Source organism: Gadus macrocephalus, chromosome 10, assembly GCF_031168955.1.
Source record: "Gadus macrocephalus chromosome 10, ASM3116895v1".
Taxonomy (NCBI): domain Eukaryota; kingdom Metazoa; phylum Chordata; class Actinopteri; order Gadiformes; family Gadidae; genus Gadus; species Gadus macrocephalus.
In genome coordinates this window covers 21,842,349-21,860,626 of record NC_082391.1, presented here as the reverse complement: position 1 = coordinate 21,860,626, position 18,278 = coordinate 21,842,349, and the positions used below count along the sequence as shown (strand labels likewise).

At 45.3% G+C, this 18,278-nt stretch overlaps 1 protein-coding gene across 1 annotated transcript in view; it reads right to left on the bottom strand.

Moving 5' to 3' along the window:
* Positions 1-2,473: 2,473 nt before the first annotated feature.
* Positions 2,474-18,278, bottom strand: part of fgfrl1a (fibroblast growth factor receptor like 1a) — a 16,552-nt gene continuing 747 nt past the window's right edge. The window contains exons 2-6 of the mRNA XM_060062956.1: positions 14,427-14,670; positions 9,071-9,415; positions 7,825-7,997; positions 6,709-6,889; positions 2,474-6,102 (exon numbers count right to left, since the gene is read on the bottom strand). Of these exons, the coding sequence (XP_059918939.1) occupies positions 5,666-6,102; positions 6,709-6,889; positions 7,825-7,997; positions 9,071-9,415; positions 14,427-14,670 (1,380 nt within the window). The 3' untranslated portion in view covers positions 2,474-5,665. The remainder of the gene's footprint in view (positions 6,103-6,708; positions 6,890-7,824; positions 7,998-9,070; positions 9,416-14,426; positions 14,671-18,278) is intronic.

Below are 18,278 nucleotides of genomic sequence, written 5' to 3'. Positions count from 1 at the left end.
ACGACAACCGCAGCAGTGGCAGACACTTCCCAGGGACTGGGGAAGAAGCAGGGAGGTGAATGCTCTGTTGAACTGAAAGTACTTTTCAATGTAGGCTTTAGGGCTTTAACTGTTGTCTGCCTGGTGTTGCCGTTCTCCTTTACCTTTTTTCTTTTGTACTTGAACCGGTCTGTTCAAGTTTGAACTTTAAAGCGACTAAAATGTCTGGCTGAAACAACAGACCCTGACACTCCTTTCTAGTTGAACAATATGCATGCAAATATGTACGCTTTTTTCAACTGAATAAACAAACATGCACTGAAATCGAAAACCATATGTCATTCATTTTGACTGTCACTATTCACATCAGTCAATATTATCAAAGGCCCTATGATTCTGAACTATGATTCTTGCCTGTTTATTAAACGTCCTAAATCTCGTACTGCCTCGACATGTTCTTCTATGTCATCACCTCTCGTCAGAAGGATGTGACCTCAACACATCTGTCAGCGAGGGGTTTCTGTTATCCCTCTCTTCTCCACCTCCCAACTCTTCACTCCTTGTCTTACTCAGTTTTTTCCTCCCGCACATCTCTCAGTACATAGACGATCAAACTCGCAAAGACGGATTCGAAAAGTCAGGATTAGGTCAGAATGAATAGGAGGTGTTGGGAGAAGCAGATGACACTTAACCTGTACGTCACTTACAGGTGTGCAGGAATTTCTGTACCCTTAGTCCTTTTGCTTCTGTCTAGGCCCACAAATGTCATTTTTATGTGGCTGCACATAGATTTCCAAGTGTTTATCAATATTCTCAATTTAACTTGTTTCATAAGTCTGTTTGATGGCTTAACTATTATTTATTTGGTCAATGCAATTCCGATTTTTTTTTCGAAAAACTGCTTTTTCAGTGTAACCTCTTGAAACATGTCACAACCCTTCGTGTTCTTATTCGCGCTCGCTCGCCTCGCTCCTCTATCGCTGACCCCGATCCACGCGCCTCCTCTTGCCGTCCTGTTCCTCCTCTCTCGTCAGCACTCGATCGTCCTGCTGCTCTCGGACGGATTGTCTTTCATCGCCTCTCCTCCCCTTAATGAGTCAGAGCGAGAGGGACACAGGGCGGAGGGAGAGGACGCGGGGCCCTCACACTCTCTGTTCCGCACGCACCGCGTGTCCGTCTGTCAGCCCCCTAGACAGCCCTGCTGATAGATAAGGCCAACTGTTGCTCTCACGACTGAGGAGCTACAACTATTTAGGGACGGCCCCCCTCTCCAACCTGGCCCCCGGGGTATCGCTCCTTAAGCAACTAGGGGAGAAGGCTGCTTTTTCTTAAGGGGGTGGGCTTTGTGTGTGTGTGTGTGTGTGTGTGTGTGTGTGTGTGTGTCACCAATGTCTCTACATATGTAAAGACACCCTGATCTACTTCACTTCTCACACACGTGTTTGTGAGGTGTGTGTGTTTGTGTGTGTCACCAATGTCTCTGCATATGTAAAGACACCCTGATCTACTTCACTTCTCACACACGTGATTGTGAGGTGTGTGTGTTTGTGTGTGTCACCAAACTGGACGTTCTTCACCATTCAGCTATCCGCTTTGCCACCAATGCTCCCTTTAATACACACCACTGTGAACTTTTCAAACTGGTGGACTGGCCCTCACTCCAAACCCGTCGACTCCGACATTGGCTTCAGTTTATTTATAAGGCACTCCTGGGCAAGACCCCGTATTACCTTTCCTCCCTTCTCCATCTCTCTAGAAGCACTTACCGCACAAGATCATCTGAACTTATCAAACTCATCAACCCACTCACCAGGACTACCTTCGGCCGAAACTCCTTTAATTTTGCAGCAGCTTTTGACTGGAACAAAATTCAAGACACCCTCAAACTGACAGCTTTCATATCACAGTCTGCCTTCAAGCAGAAACTTGGCTATGTTTTGGTGGACCCCCCCTGCTCCTGTTGATTCCACTGTTTCTCATTTGCATTACACCCTTCACACACAGTATAACATTGGCCCATCTTAATTATTATTATTATTTATAGTGCATTGGTGTTTTCTATTTTCTTTCTGTAAATAGGTTGTGTATTTGTGTATCCGTTTTGTATTTGTCTAGATTGGTCATGCTTGTGTTTTTGTTGTTTGTACCTTTTGTTCCTGGTGGGGCCTCTTGGACCAGATCAATATTGTAAATAAGAAACTGTTCTTAATGTTTTATCTGGAAAAATAAAGGTAAAAAAAAAAGAAAAAAAATGTCTCTACATATATAAAGACACCCTGGTCTACTTCACTTCTCACACACGTGTTTGTGAGGTGTGTGTGTTTGTGTGTGTGAAGGGGATAGGCGGTTATGTAGGTCGAGTAGAGAGATCTGAATGATCAATCAGACAGAGAGAACAGACAGACAGACAGACAGACAGGCAACAGAGTCGCAACAGGCTGACAGACGGATAAACAGGCAAACACAATCTGGAATTATTACAAGGACCAGGAGGTTGATTTGTTACATTTTTAATGGTGATGAAAGAACAGGTAGTTGCTCTAACACGCTAACTTCTCATCCTTAACAATGAGATACTGTACAAGATTGTCGATACAAAGATTATCGATAGAGTGTTGTATATTCCTGCAGCACATATAAATATCATACATGGATACATGTGGGATTTACCAAATAGCTTACAATAAGACTACATTGACCATGCGACTACACTTTACTATTGGTGAAAAAACAGCATTAGTGTTCTCGTCGATCACACATAAAATGCCCAATTATGTTACATGAAAGAGTTGTATCAGATGAGGATAAATAATAAGACGAAACAACGTTGATTTGAACACATTAAAAATATTGAAATTATTGGAGAGGTTTCAAACAACGTACAAAATAAAACAATAGACATGGCAACGTTTGTTTCAATACTAAAGATAATGTAATTTCATAGAGTCAACAGTAATAAGTGCATGAACATACATTTATCTGGCTATTTGGCAGTGATATAGCTTCAACACGTAACACCAGGGGCTCATCACCACGTTAAACAAACTATAAAAAATATAATCTAATTTGATCTTTTATTAAAAATGAGACATGGAGTAATAATTACTTAAACTATTATTGAACTGCTTTTCCTTTCGTAATGGGAGTAATATATAATACTCCATTGATGGATGTCAAATGCTTACTCAACTGAAAAATTTATTTCATAGCCCAGAATTAAGTTATCAACACCACCCTGTACAATAAATGAAATGTTAGCTATCAAATGGTGAATACAATCTCAATCACCAACTTTCTAAAACTTTTAAAGGCACAGATTGTACCTTTGAAATAATGCTATTATTTAAGCAGTCAAGGGCAACCAATTAAATATAACATTCCACTGATGTATATAAGGGTCTGGCTCATATACTACTATGGTCACCTGAGAATTCAAGAGCCAAAGAATAGTCCATTGTGATTGGCTGATTGGATCAAAATGTTCTGTGGGATTGGTTCGTCAGCTGAGGGTTTGTTCTAATGCAACCAATGAGGGAGCATGTTGGCTATACTGCAAATCCAATACCAGGCAAAATGGAGTTATCAGAGAACCCATTAATGATGTCTAGAAATACCTTTACACTTTGGTGCTAGAAATTTTAGTTATCAAACCCTGAAAACCCAGAACCTAAGTTTTCACATTCAACTTTTGAATTTGTTCCACTGTTTAGTTAACAGGACTGAAGAAACACCTTTACAATGACCATCTAGCATTAAAACTATTAAAGTTCCAGCTACAACCATCTGCGAGAAGCACACTGCTATAGTGAAAGAATTGTTTGAGGGGTTCTCCTTTGGTCGCTTCACTGGTAGAGACGTTTATTGCTTTATTACAAACCAACGTAGGATTTTCAATGGGGTCAGCAGCTAAGCATCAGCTCCACTGACTTTGATATCAAATGCTGTAAATAAATGTGTCCATATGGCTCTCATTTGTGGGTTATAGTACCAATAATGATATATGTAGTTTAGTTCTAATAAACATGAATAGAATATTACTTACTTTTTTAAGTTCTCTCCTATTTTTAACAAATACATATATTTTACACATATCTTTAATTTGTGTTGGTTTTTATAGCATTTTTACAATACTTTTGTCCTTCACATACAACATCAATACAATAATGGAGGCCACTTTTTAAAATGTCTGTACACGAACGACAGCGCAACATGCAATCTCCGTTCACATATTTCACTCTTTTATAGTTTCTCTGTCGTAGCGTTGATGGAAATGTGTGTTCTGTATGATTCACCGCCTTGTCTACTGAACATCTTGCGGGGGTTAATGCTGAACCCTTCTGCCTGTTTTTAAAATAAAGAAAAAAGAAAGAGTTTGAAATGGCTGTAACTCTCTTCTCTCAACCCCTCTAAATCTCATAAGAGGGTGACAAGAGCCTGCTACATATCTAGTGATTCCACAGCAATCCCAGAAATCTGGAAACAATTTCAAGCGGGCTTCCTTCTCCACTGGCTCCTCCATCTCTTCGCTTAGCGGCTCGAGGAGCGCTCGGTTCTGACAGGGGGCGGAGATCCGATATCCCTGATCTGTCTGCCCAGCCCCCCCCCCCCCCCCCCCCCCCCCCCCGCACACACCCTCAGCCCGCTCCCGTTTCATTCAAACGCTGGCGGGTGTCAAACAAACTTCAGAAGTAGACAACGAGGAATAGGGAACGGGGCCTTCGCACCGGGAAGTGAGTCTTGCAAACCCACAACGCCACCAGAGTGCTGTTTGAGGGGTGTGGGGTGGGGGGTTTACAGGGTCGCTGCAGGCCCAGACCGCGGCGTCTCCCAACACGGACGCAATGCCTTGATCTGGTTCGGGCGCCTCCTTGGCTGAAGGGGTTCGCTGCTCTGGGTACGCCTCGTCAGGTGTGGAAGTCATGGACTATGGAATATAGACTCTAATCCTCCACAACGAATGACTGCGGAACATCCACTGCACATATTCCGCACACTGTATCGTTCTTTAATTTGGATGAGACGGTTCGTTCAAGAAGGATCTGCACACTCATCGTTTTCATCAGTTTGCACAAATAAATCAGTTTGGATTTCTGCGAGGTAAATACAATATGCACTTTATGCATTTACTAAGGAGGTAAGAGTGTTATCGAAGGTGAGCAAAGGTAGAGAAAAGAGAAAAGAGTTTGACGTTAAACATGCTTTCAGCTCACACCACGGACGTCTGTGTTGCTGGCAGAAGGTTCCAGGTGCTGATATATATGGTCTAGAAGGGTGGGTGAGTTTGGTATTCAGAAAAGTCTTAAATAGCAGGCGTTTTACTGCTGGGTTGTAAGGGCCCAACGCAAGCATTGCCACCTGTAAATAATTATGTTTCTGATCCACTGCAGTCCTCAATTTTGTTTTTATGTCCAGCTCTCAATATGCAAACACTCACGGTTGTAAAAGAGATCCAAAAAACCCTCGGACACAAAAACACTTCTTTAAACAAGTTCCCTTCTCCGGTTTTGTCCACAGATCTCCTCACAGTCCGTCGCGTTCCTTCCCGTGTCCCGGTCCTCTGAGTCATGATCGACTACAGCGGATAACTGCGTCTGTGTCTGTGCCGACCGCGTCTCTCGCCGAGTCCCCAAACACAGACCGAGTGAAGATGTGGATGGTCTCTGGGCCCCGCCGGCGCCCCCCAGTGCTAACACTGGTAGTGGATGTGCTGGTGCTGGTGCACTTTGCCGTCCACGTGCGAGTGCGTGTGCGTGTGTATGTCCGTGTACAGCTTGGGGTACACCTTGGGCGCCAGTCCCGGGCCTCCCTGGGCCAGGAGCAGCTGCTGCTGCTGATGGGCCACGTAGTCCTCGTAAGACAGGCAGTCTTTGTCCCCATTGGCCGGCGCGCCGTGAGCCGCGGGGCCGGCTCGCTCCCGATTGGCCGGCATCGTGGGCCGCTGGACGGACGGCAGGGCGGAGGAAGACGAGGAAGTTGAGGTGGAGCACGTGCGTTTTGATTGGCAGAACCAGAGAAGGGCGGTGCCCAGTATGAAGACCACGCCTGCTGGGATGCCTATTATAACGGGCCAGGGGAGGCTGGGGGCGGTTGCCATGGGAACGGGGGCGACGTTTGGCTTCAAATCTGGAGGATGAATGGGGGAGGGGATGAGGCAGAGAGAGGGATGTTTAATAATCACAAAGAAAAGCTGTGAATCGTGTGTAGTGATAAGCACACACGTCGTGCATCATACAGCAGTATTCTAACCACTGGGGCCCAGAGCACAAAGCATTGATAGATATTCAACAAATAGCTAGAAGGGAAAAGTCAGAGCATACCAATCATTTAACCAGGAAACCCTCCATTTATCCCGTTATATCAAACACAACCGCGACCGGCTTGTCTACTTTTTTTTGCCATCAGGTAGCCAGTATAAGAACACAAAAACTCCTTGATTCCCTCTGCTGTTAATATCACATAAAACTATCAACATGAAAATTGAACAGTTAATATCACATACGACTAACGACGTGAAAAGGAAACTGTTAATATCATGCAAACCTATTGTGAAAATCGAACTGTTAATATTACATAAAACAAACAACATGCAAATGGAACATTATCCGGCTCCTACACACACACACACACACGCACACGCACACACGCACACACACACACACACACACGCACACACACGCACACACACACACACACACACGCACGCACACACGCACACGCACACACACAGACCTGGCAGCACGGTGAGGTAGGCGCTCCTGAAGCTGTAGCCCATGGTGTTGGCCCCCAGACAGATGTACATGCCCGCGTCCTCCTCCTTGGCGCGGCTGATCAGCAGCTTGTTGAGGTAGGAGCCGTCGGGCCGGGACCACACCTCCCCCGTGGGCAGCACTACGAAGCGGTGGTCTCCCACCTGCACAACACAACACGCCGTCAGGGCCACTGGACGGCTGAGGCTCTTGTGATGCACTTTCAGTTAAGCTTAGCGGTAGGGTACATATAATTTTTTTTTATATCTATATATATATTAGGGCTGTCAAGCGATTAAAATATTGAATCACGATTAATCGCATTAATGTCATAGTTAACTCATGATTAATCGCAATTAATCATACTTTTTTTTTCTATGCTAAATATCCCTTGAATTCTTTGTCCCATAAATTTTTCTCATTTTAATGCTCTTATCAACATGGAGAAGTGCATCGGCTTGCCTTGTGCCAATGTTTTTTTATTGATAACAACATTGGCATATACTGATCAAAACTGGACGGTATCTTTGTTTGAGCCCAAAAAAAAAACAATTTATTTTTGTAAAAAAACAATTATTTGCGTTAATCGCGCGTTAAAAAAATTAACGCCGTTAAAATTGGTTTGCGTTAACGCCGTTAATAACGCGTTTAACTGACAGCTCTAATATATATATATGTATAGATTTTTTTATGCTTTATTATAGAGTGAGATAGATAGATGGGAGACATGGGAGACAGATGGGAGGACATACAGCCAAGGGCCACAGGTAGGAATCGAACCCGGGTGGCTGCGATCAGGGCTAAGCCTTCATGGTATTGCTACCCGGTACGGGCAACCGGTCCGCCGCAGGGGTAGGGTCGTTAATAAAGGGTATTTATCAATCAAATAAAGAAAAATGTATTCAGTCAGGTAATACACAAACTATCAACCCAATGGACCGAACATGTGCCCTAAGTTCTGTGAAGCATCCACCCATATAAAAACCACATCTTCCTATAAACTATAACGACGTCACACGTCAAGGAAACAATGACACTCTCGTGTACGTGTGTGTGTGTGTGTGTGTGTGTGTGTGTGTGTGTGTGTTAGTGTGCGTACCTCGATAGTGGAGTTATATTTGTTCTCGTCGCCTGGCTCCACCCTCTTCAGCCACTGGATGACAGGCTTGACGTCGCTGCGGACCTTACACTGGAAGGACGTGGTCCCCCCGTAGTCCACAGTGGTGTTGACCGGGTGGGTACCGGTCAGGATGGGCTTGGAGTTGGTACGTTCTGAAAAAAGGGGGGAGGGGAAGACTCCAATCCATCACAAGGTATTGCTTTGTGTACTTTGTAGTGCTGCTCGACTATGTAGTGGTGTGTGATCGTGTGTTTGGAGTCAGCGGTCACTGCATGTATCTCACCTGACAGAGATACCATCCCATTTGACAAAAGACATCCCTGATTTGATTACTTCCATCCTATGCTTGCCTGGGGGATTGAGTGTGTGTGTGTGTGTGTGTGTGTGTGTGTGTGTGTGTGTGTGTGTAAGCAGGTGTGCTTGAATACATAACAGATGTGTGAAGCAGGGAGGGAGAAGTTTAGTCTGAGGCAATCAACAAGCAGCCATCAATATCACACACATAACACACACACACACACACACACACACACACACACACACACACACACACACACACACACACACACACACACACACACACACACACACACACACACACACACACACACACACACACACACACACACACACACGCGCAAAAGCACACACATGTACAGATGCATTTATTTATTTATATGCACACACACTAAAATCAGCTTTCAAAACACACTCATGGATGGTGTGTCTTTCAAAACGAACGTCTCACATCACTAATTATTCCTATCCAGAAACACATGTATTCCATGATGATACACATGATGTAACAGTCCTCTATCGTTGGAACTAGTGATTGTGTGTTTGATTTGATTTTATTTTTTTAAAGAAAATAAGATGTTTCTGTAGCTGTTAACAATTTATGTCTCAACCACAACTTACTTATTACTATTAGGTAATCTTTGATCCAAAGCGGCTATCAGTGGGTTTAGAAACATGTCATTGAGGAGCAGGTAGGAGTTAAAAGACCGTGCTTGAAGACGTCGGGGATTGAACCCAGAACTTTTCGGTTACTAATAGAGTCAAACCCCATAACCGCTAAACTATCCGGCCCCAAAATGAGCTCCATCATTTTCCACACAATAAATGCGGAAACCTATTTACCCCCAAGATAAATCCCGACCCTAACCAACACACACCAATCAAAACCCCGCTCGCGCCGGAGTGACAGATGGAGGGCGGGACTTACGGATGACCTCCAGCTTGTAGGTGGCGTGGATCTCGCCGGCGGGGTTGGACACGTGGCAGGTGTACTTCCCGCTGTGCTCTGGGCTCAGGTTCCTCAGGCTCAGGGTCCACTTCTTCCTCCCTCCCTCTCCTTCTCCTTCTCCTCCTGCTTCCTCCGCTGCCCGCTCCTCCGCCGCCGCCTCGGCCGCCGCGCCTTCCTCCGCCTCCAGGGGGCGGTTATCCTTCAGCCAGACGATGTCCGGGCGGGGCTGCCCGCTCGCCGTGCACTTGAGGCGCACGGAGCTGCCCACGGGCCGCGCGATCACACGCTTCCTCATCTTGGCCGGCTGGGTGAAGCGGGGACGCACTGATGGTGGTGGTGGTGGTGATGGTGGTGGGGGTGGTGGTGGTGGTGGTGGTGGTGGTGGTGGTGGTGGTGGTGGTGGTGGTGTAGGTGGTGAGGGTGGGGGTGGTGGAAAGGAGGGGGGGAGAGGGGGAGAAGAATGAGATTGCGTATTTCCTCGGCATATTTTATTTAGTTTTTTTATTTGACCTTTATTTAACCAGGAAAGTCCCATTAACAACAGTCCCGTTTCCACGGAGACCTGGCCAAGACATATGTTCAAACATACGTGAAGACACACCCTCAAAGAAACACCCAAAACAACGGTTAGAATCTCCAACACATCAGTGATATGGTTGTGGGCTCTAGGGTCTCCTGTTGTTTTTTTTAAGGTTCTGGTTGGTTTCAACACTGACTTTTAAATGTTTTGTACCAGTGCTTTTACTTTATTGCTTTGGTATGTTTTTTACTGAGCTGTGCTTCGGCCCTCTTGGGAATGTGATGTGTTGTACGTGTTTCTGGATTTTGTTCCCTGATCTTATGCATGGGGGACCAACACAGTATCAACCTTGGAATTGAATAAGGCGTATTCAAAGGTACTGCGTTTGATCCCCAAGGCTCCACAGTCTATTATTTAGCATCCTTGGGCACCGCTCGGATGGAAGTGTCTGCTAAATGAATCAGTCGTAAAAACACGCACACGCACACACACTTTTTGGGCAGCATTAGCACGTTCGCGAAGTGAAACAAGGCTAAAACAATAAAAGGCACTACTGAGGAAGATACTGTAAATCACAGTAGACAGCTTTAACGTTTATGAGGCATAGCCTACTGCAGACCAGGAGGAACGGATCGGACCTGCAGAGACTCTAGAAAGTTCTTATGAGACACTTTTACGGGATTAGGAAACGTATTCAGATGCACTAAAGTAACTTTGCTCGCTCAAATAAGTGTGAAACTGATTTGTGAATAATAACAAGTGATTTTCACTGCCAGGTCACAACTTCTTGGTTTTGTTTTGGGTTAGCTTATCATGAGATACTTTAATCAAAGTCTCTGGTAGACTAGTTGGCTACGTTTGGAATATTCTCCTGTGTGGGGAGGGGTCAAAGTCTTGTAATTGATCAGTAATTGTGGTTTGTTCCGTCTCCACAGCATACATTGCCAGCAAGCATTAGGTGGAATAAGAGGAAGTAAGTAATGAATAATAATTATTTCTGTCCAGCGTGTACTCTAGGGATTCAAATTCCTCTATGGAGGTTAACTGACTGTTTCTCAACTGTTTGGGAGAACTACAGTAATATAGTATACACATAACCTATTTTGTTGACTGATAGATACTATGATAGATAGGTGGATACACCACCCTCCAAACGTTCTAAATGGAACGGTGGTAAATCATGCTGTCCATGGGAATATTGGCGAGTATTGTGTATGGGTCGTTTGTTCTGACATTTGTTCTAAAACACACAAAGTGGAACAATAGGAAGAGGAACAGCCCCTGGGCCCTGACCACATCGTGTCTCAATATGAATAACAGGAACACACTACAAAATGGCCGCCAGGGTTTGTTGACGACAGTTTAGCGAATGAGCGAACATTTGGGAAAGCAGCCAGGATGAATGAGATCATGATCCGAACTCTTGCCAGAATATTCCGCTCCTGGCTGAAACTGCATATGGCTTCGTCTCTCTTTGTTTAGGCGAGGTAAATTGCAGTAGTGAACTTAATTGTTTTGCTAGGTAAATATTTTCAGTCATTTCCTCTTCTCTGCTGCACAAAATTGCATACGTGCAACTTAGATTACAATCATTACCTACTTACGAACACAGAGACAGACATACACATAAACACACGTGGTCACGGACACACACACACACACGCACACGCACGCACGCACGCACGCACACACGCACACACGCACGCACACACACCTACATAGCATACAATAAAGTGCCTCATTCATGAAACACATTATGTTTGAAAGCATCAAATATGTCCATGATTTGATAGCAAACCTTGAATAAAAAGTCAGAGAGAACCTTCACGTACTGAAGCTGACCTCGCATTACAGACACACTTAATCCTCCATGCGGTCAAGAGGACCTGTTATAACAAACCTATTGGCTCACTATAAAATGTTACTCATATCTCTCCTGGCAACCGGCATCAGGAGAAGAAAACATAACCAAGAGACAAGAGATGAAAGAGAAAATAAGCTATTGGGTTGGGAAGAAGGGCAAGAAGTTTTACGGGAGCGCTTGATTTTATAACCCTGATGGGCTGACCCCCAGTAGATACTCATGTTGATAATGGGGGGGGGGGGGGGGGGGGGGGGGGGGTTGCTCAGAATGAAAGAGGGAGAGTCTTGACCCTGTATCTTTGTACATGGTGGTTAGTTCACCTCTGGGTAAACAAACAGCCGGAGAATTATGTGTCAGGGTGGCATTACTCAGCGGGAATCTCACCCACCCCCCCGCTCCCCCGCCAACCGGCTGACCCCTAGGCTGGGCCAGATAACAAAACAAACACACCTCGAAGGCTTTAAAGAGCTGCCGCCAGTCATCTGTATTGAGAACATGCTGCTGTGTGTGAGCAGGACCAGCCAGAAGGGATAGAGCACAGAGAGAGACCTTTTTTTCTCCTCTCATGATAACTTTATTCTCACTTGTGTGCGCTTTCTTTCTTCTGTGAATACTTTCTCAGGCACTGAAAATACATGAATAATGCCAAGTGAGGTTTTGCTTTACTGTGTGTGAGAGGGAGTGAGAGATAGATAGAGAAAAAGAGCGAGAGCGAGAGCGAGAAAGAGAGAGAGAGAGAGAGAGAGAGAGAGAGAGAGAGAGAGAGAGAAGAGCGAGAGCGAGAGCGAGAGCGAGAGCGAGAGAGAGAGAGAGAGAGAGAGAGAGAGAGAGAGAGAGAGAGCGAGCGAGCGAGCGAGAGAGAGAGAGAGGAGGAGATAAAGGTATTCAAAAAGTGAGTTTTTGCTTGATAAAGGAGAGAGGGCCAGGAGAGGGTATAGAGGTGAGAGAAAAGGGTCAAAGGTCGGGGTTCAGGTATGAGAGGAGTGAAAGAGGCATATGGGCTCCGGTGTAATGTAATTCCCTACTGACAGGCCCTAGATGTGGCAGCCATGATAAGAGCTGTTTGACTTCTCTAAATGCTAAGGAAGGGTTCTCATCTCCTTAATATAGGGTACACTAGGAACATCCTGTCATTTAGAGAAAGAAGATAATCCTTTCCAAACATTCCTTGCTGCAGCTACATTTAAACATTTAAACAACCTAAATCATTCGTTCACGAAAACGAAAAATTACCTGAAGAAAACGATTTTCATACAATCATACTAATTGGGACTAATGTACATAACTATGAGTGGACAGGAGGTTGAGCATGATCAACCTTTATCATAATGAAGTCATATTTTTCACCCGGTTGTCCCTATTGATACAGCCTGCATGAAACAACGTAGTAAGAACTATCAGGGCAAAATATCCAAGATGCGTTTTTACAAGTCCATCTTCAGAACATTACTTTCACCACTACAGACCAACATCTGCTGTTGCATAGTAACGTAGCCCAGTGTAAGTGCTGTCAGATTCTCTTAGCATCGCCGGTTGTCTTATCTTCAGTCCTCCTTCAGAATTCTCCTTCCACACCTTTCCTTGACCTTGTGATATTTTCCATTGAAGTCAATGAAAAGTGATCAGGAAAGGACAAGGACGTAGTAAATGGTTGTCAACCTGTACTGTCCAATCTATTTTCTCTCAGTCCATAACCATAGGGGTTCTCTCCCTCCCTCCCTCCCTCCCTCCCTTGTCACTCTCATTCGGTTTGAAGTTAGAGACCGAGAGAGGGCCTGTTGATTCTTACATAACTGACTTAAGGTGGGAGTTGCCAAGCAAACTGCAGTTTCTTAGGGACATACATTCCCCTAGTTTCAGCCTCTCTATTTTTTGATCGTTGTCGGAGAACCCCTACTTCGTGTACACTGACGTTGATCGTTTCAATAGTGGACCCTTCTCCCCGGTCCCAGAAGCCGCGAAGAAGGACTGTGTGGCAGTCGAACGTGTCTTGGACCCTGTCCCCAGCCCAAATCAAAGCAAGATTTCTGAAGGATTTATGCACTAGTCGCGTAATTCAACATTGTAAAAATGTGACCTCTGGGGATTTTGTAGCTCCGCCCCCCTTCGGCATTCTAAGTGGACTGGCCCTTGCCTGGGCTGTCACAATGTGTGTGTGTGTGTGTGTGTGTGTGTGTGTGTGTGTGTGTGTGTGTGTGTGTGTGTGTGTGTGTGTGTGTGTGTGTGTGTGTGTGTGTGTGTGTGTGTGTGAGAGAGTTTGTCTGAGGTTGTGGGGTTATGTGTATGTGCTTGAGTGACTCGGTGATTGAGTGGTTGTGTGTGTGTGTGTGTGTGTGTGTGTGTGTGTGTGTGTGTGAACGTGTGTGTGTGTGTGTGTGTGTGTGTGTTTGCGGCCAGGAAGGTGTGTGTGTGTCCTTAATCACACCTTCCACATAGATGTACCCTCTACGCTGTCAGAGCCTATTATCACTCGACCCATATCACTGACGTGAGGCACACAGATAGAGATGTGAATTAAACGTGTGTGTGTGTGTGTGTGTGTGTGTGTGCATGTGTGTGTGTGTGCTGTGTATATGTAAGAAACACAGACACAGACATGGACAGATCCAGCAGGCAGCATGTGATGGAGGTAATGTGTCAGAGTGAGTGACGGACACACAGATAACAAGTCAGATAAACAGCCGATCCTGATACCATGGAGAGAGGTCTGCACTGTTTCAAAACAGCCGGAAACAGACTCCCCATGGAAACACTTTAGATTGTATGTCTGCATGGTTCCCTGTGGGGTAATGTGTCCTATGGTTTATAGGAGCAGTGGGCAGAGAGTAGAAGCCCCCAGATCCCATTTGAGTTTAATAGAATTGCCTCGCTGAAGGGCACAGGCCTAAGGGGTGTTAACCTAACATGCGTGTCTTGGATGTTTTTATTTGCATTTACAAACTCTTTTGTACCTTGTTTTCCAGAAGCTTCCGTGGGGTGTTCTACTGGGTCCACCACTGTTGCATCTCTCACTGCACTGGAGTCATCTAGACAGGGAGAGACAAAGAGAGAGAGAGAGAGAGAGACAGAGACAGAGACAGAGACAGAGACAGAGACAGAGAGAGAGGGAGAGAGAGAGAGAGAGAGAGAGAGAGAGAGAGAGAGAGAGAGAGAGAGAGAGAGAGAGAGAGAGAGAGATTTGAGTCCCACATAGCTCTAAACCAAGAACCTTTGAAAGGAAATGAAATTTCACAGATTTCAACAACTTATATTACAACCAGATTTAGATTTTCCTAATTGATTATAAAACTGTTTCATTGTAATTTGATTGTAATGTTTGTTCTATTTCCAGAGGTCAACCAGTGTCTTCTAATAAACATTAACTTATTGGCCTTTCTCCCCATAACGTCCCCTCCAGGTCGGACACTACTGTACGAAAAATGATTAAATGAAGACATATCGTGCGGCAGGGCAGGACTCAGTGTCAATAGCCGTCACAAAGCGGGAGAGGTTTCACTTTCTGCTTCATGTGTATCTATTTCCCCCCCTGTCAGCCCTGTTGCTGGGGCTGGCGCTGACGGTCATCCAGAGACCGTCAGAACGCACAGACACATCTGTCTGTAGCTTCACGCTTCACACACACACACACACACACACACACACACACACACACACCATGCACGCTTACGCGCATGATACAAGCACACACCCATGAACACACACGCACGCACATGCACACACACACACACACACACACACACACACAGAAAGAGAGAAATAGTAAAGAGACATCAGTTCTGTCAGGGTCTGTGTTGGCGATCAAAGAGAGAGAGAGAGAGAGAGAGAGAGAGAGAGAGAGAGAGAGAGAGAGAGAGAGAGAGAGAGAGAGAGAGAGAGAGAGAGAGAGAGAGAGAGAGAGAGAGGGGGAGAGGTAGGGGAAGGGGGGGAGCGGAGGGAGTAAAGGTGGGGAAGGGGGTAGAAGAGGGAGATAGAGAGGAAAAGAACGAGAGGACAGGAGGGGGCCGAGAGGTACGATCCTAATTGGCTGTTCATCAGAAGAAAAAAAAATCCCACAACAGCCGAGAATTTGGATTTGTGAGCGTGTGAGGGTCTGCACGTGATGCACAAGGTGTGCATATGAACATCGATTGTATTTAAGTGTGCATGTTTACGGTTCACTGTGTTTTAAGAGGCCAACTTTTAGCTGAGCTCTCATGCAGCACTTTCTGGATAACCATGGAAGTTTGGAATAAAATAAACATTTGACTTTCTTACTCAGGCAGCAACACCACATCCTCAGGGCTATTATTAATAGCATGGGCTCACAGCTCATTACTGGCCCTGTTGGGTGTGTGGTTAAAATGTGTGTGTTTGTGTGAAAGTTTGGTTTTGTGTGTGTGTGTGTGTGTGTGTGTGTGTGTGTGTGTGTGTGTGTGTGTGTGTGTGTGTGTGTGTGTGTGTGTGTGTGTGTGTGTGTGTAAGTATAGTACCGGAAAAAGTATGAAAGCATTCAAATAAAAGGTTGTGCGTGTATATCCAGACTTGTATATTCTTACCATTGTGGATTCAGGAAACAAATGTATTCATCCTCCATTACGTTTCTTTACCACACACACACACACACACACACACACACACACACACACACACACACACACACACACACTAGCACCATATCACAACCGATTCTCCGTTTCTATAACGCAGCTCTGGTTATCGATTTCCTTGAAGGAGCAAGGAGAACTCCCTTTAAATAGGGGGTCCATTCTCTGCCGGGACTGAACATGCCATGCCGCCACTAACCTCTGAACCCCAGTAATCACATCATTCCCAGAAAAACGGGAATGCTTTCATGCCTTCCATCGTCCGCGGAGCATAGAAGCATCCGGAGTGTGTGTGTGTGTGTGGTCCACCATGAACGACGTAGAGTCGTTAATACCACATGTTGGCGTACAACTCAACCAAACACACGTCAGGGATGCAACTCTTTACCGTCGGTTTAAAAAAAACACAGCAAAACGCTACATTCTCGTCTGTTATTTATTAAAATAAATGTCGAGGGGGGGAAAAAGTAAAAACAAACTTTCTTTCATGTGGTTCCCGGAGAAGTGCTCTATCCAACACTGAGGACTTAATTCACTCATCACGAAAATCACAAATGTCAAGGTTGTGAGTTTGAATTCATACATCAACGTGTACTGTTTACGGGACTCAGAGGGGCGGCAATGAACATTCTGAAGGTTCTGTATGACGTGCTGTCACTGCTGAGCGTTTAAACATGTCGCTGACGACAGTGGGCGGTCATCGCGAGCTGGCAGGTATACAACAGGTGTAATGGCTGTGGATTACTAGCTCGTATTGAGTGTGCTGGCCTACAAGTCACTAGTGTGCCAGTGTGACAGGCACCATGGCTACAGGCTACAGATATTTTGACACACTGTCTTACCTAAGTGCTTAAAGGCAAGGCATTAGCTTAAAAGTTGGATGTTTGTTTTAAGGCGGAACACATGTGGCAGGTGGTCACTTGTTTCTTTGGGCCCCTTTCAGCTGTCTTTGATAGACAAAAATGGTGCATTGCGTTCTTTTGATGATGCTCCACCTTCTGATGTTCAGCCAAACGTAGGTGCCAAATTTGTGTTTGCACATTCGGCACGCATGTCTCACACCCACTCACACTCCAGCACAGGTATATCCAAGGAAGTTTGTGCGCATACAAACGCCAACACACACACGCACACGCACACACACACACACACAAACACACAGACCACAATACACATAAATAATTAGGGTAACATAATTATAGCATGTTGCCACAAGACTGTTCTCCTCACTGTTGTTTTCTTACTTTTTTCAGTTCTCTCTGGCTCTTACTAGCCCCTCATGCTTCTCTCCCCCCATTCTATCTCTAAGTCACACACTGGAACAATGATGTTGATGTGCCAAAATACACACATTTAGTTGCTGGTCAACACTGTTTTCGGAGTGTGTGGGTGCATGTGTCTTTGTTTGTGTTTTGTGTGTGTGTTTTGTGTGTGTGTTTTGTGTGTGTGTGTGTGTGTGTGTGTGTGTGTGTGTGTGTGTGTGTGTGTGTGTGTGTGTGTGTGTGTGTGTGTGTGTGTGTGTGTGTGTGTGTGTTTATAACACTCCCTGTATTTACTTTTGGCTCCATAGAGAAAAGGCGGCATTTGGACATGGGCATGCTGAGAATTATGAGCAACACAACCAGTATGTGTGTGTATATTTATGTGTGTGTGTGTGTGTATGCAAGTGTGTGTGTGTGTGTGTGTGTGTGTGTGTGTGTGTGTGTGTGTGTGTGTGTGTGTGTGTGTGTGTGTGTGTGTGTGTGTGTGTGTGTGTGTGTGTGTGTATGTCTTTGCTATGGGGCCTGTTTTTGCTAAAGGGTCATGTCCTTTTGAGTTTTAATATAGAGACACTGGATATGTGGACATAACTTGTGTGCTTGTGTGTGTAAAAGAGAAATAGAGAGAGAGAGAGAGAGAGAGCAAGAGATAGCGAGAGAGAGGGGGAGAGAGAGAGAGAGAGAGAGAGAGAGAGAGAGAGAGAGAGAGAGAGAGAGAGAGAGAGAGAGAGAGAGAGAGAGAGAGAGAGAGAGAGAAAAAAGAGAAAAGAGTAAGAGTGGCCATGGGACGCATCAATTCCAATGTGCCATTTTCACCAGGGGAGCCCAGAGAGCGCTTTGCTGGCAGGGCGGAGAACGTTCACTGGGGGACAGGTTTAGCGCTGCCTTGGGAGACGGTAGACAGCCTGGTGTCAAAAACAAGTTCAGAAAGTTGAAGAAGACACTGGGGGTCAGAAACCTG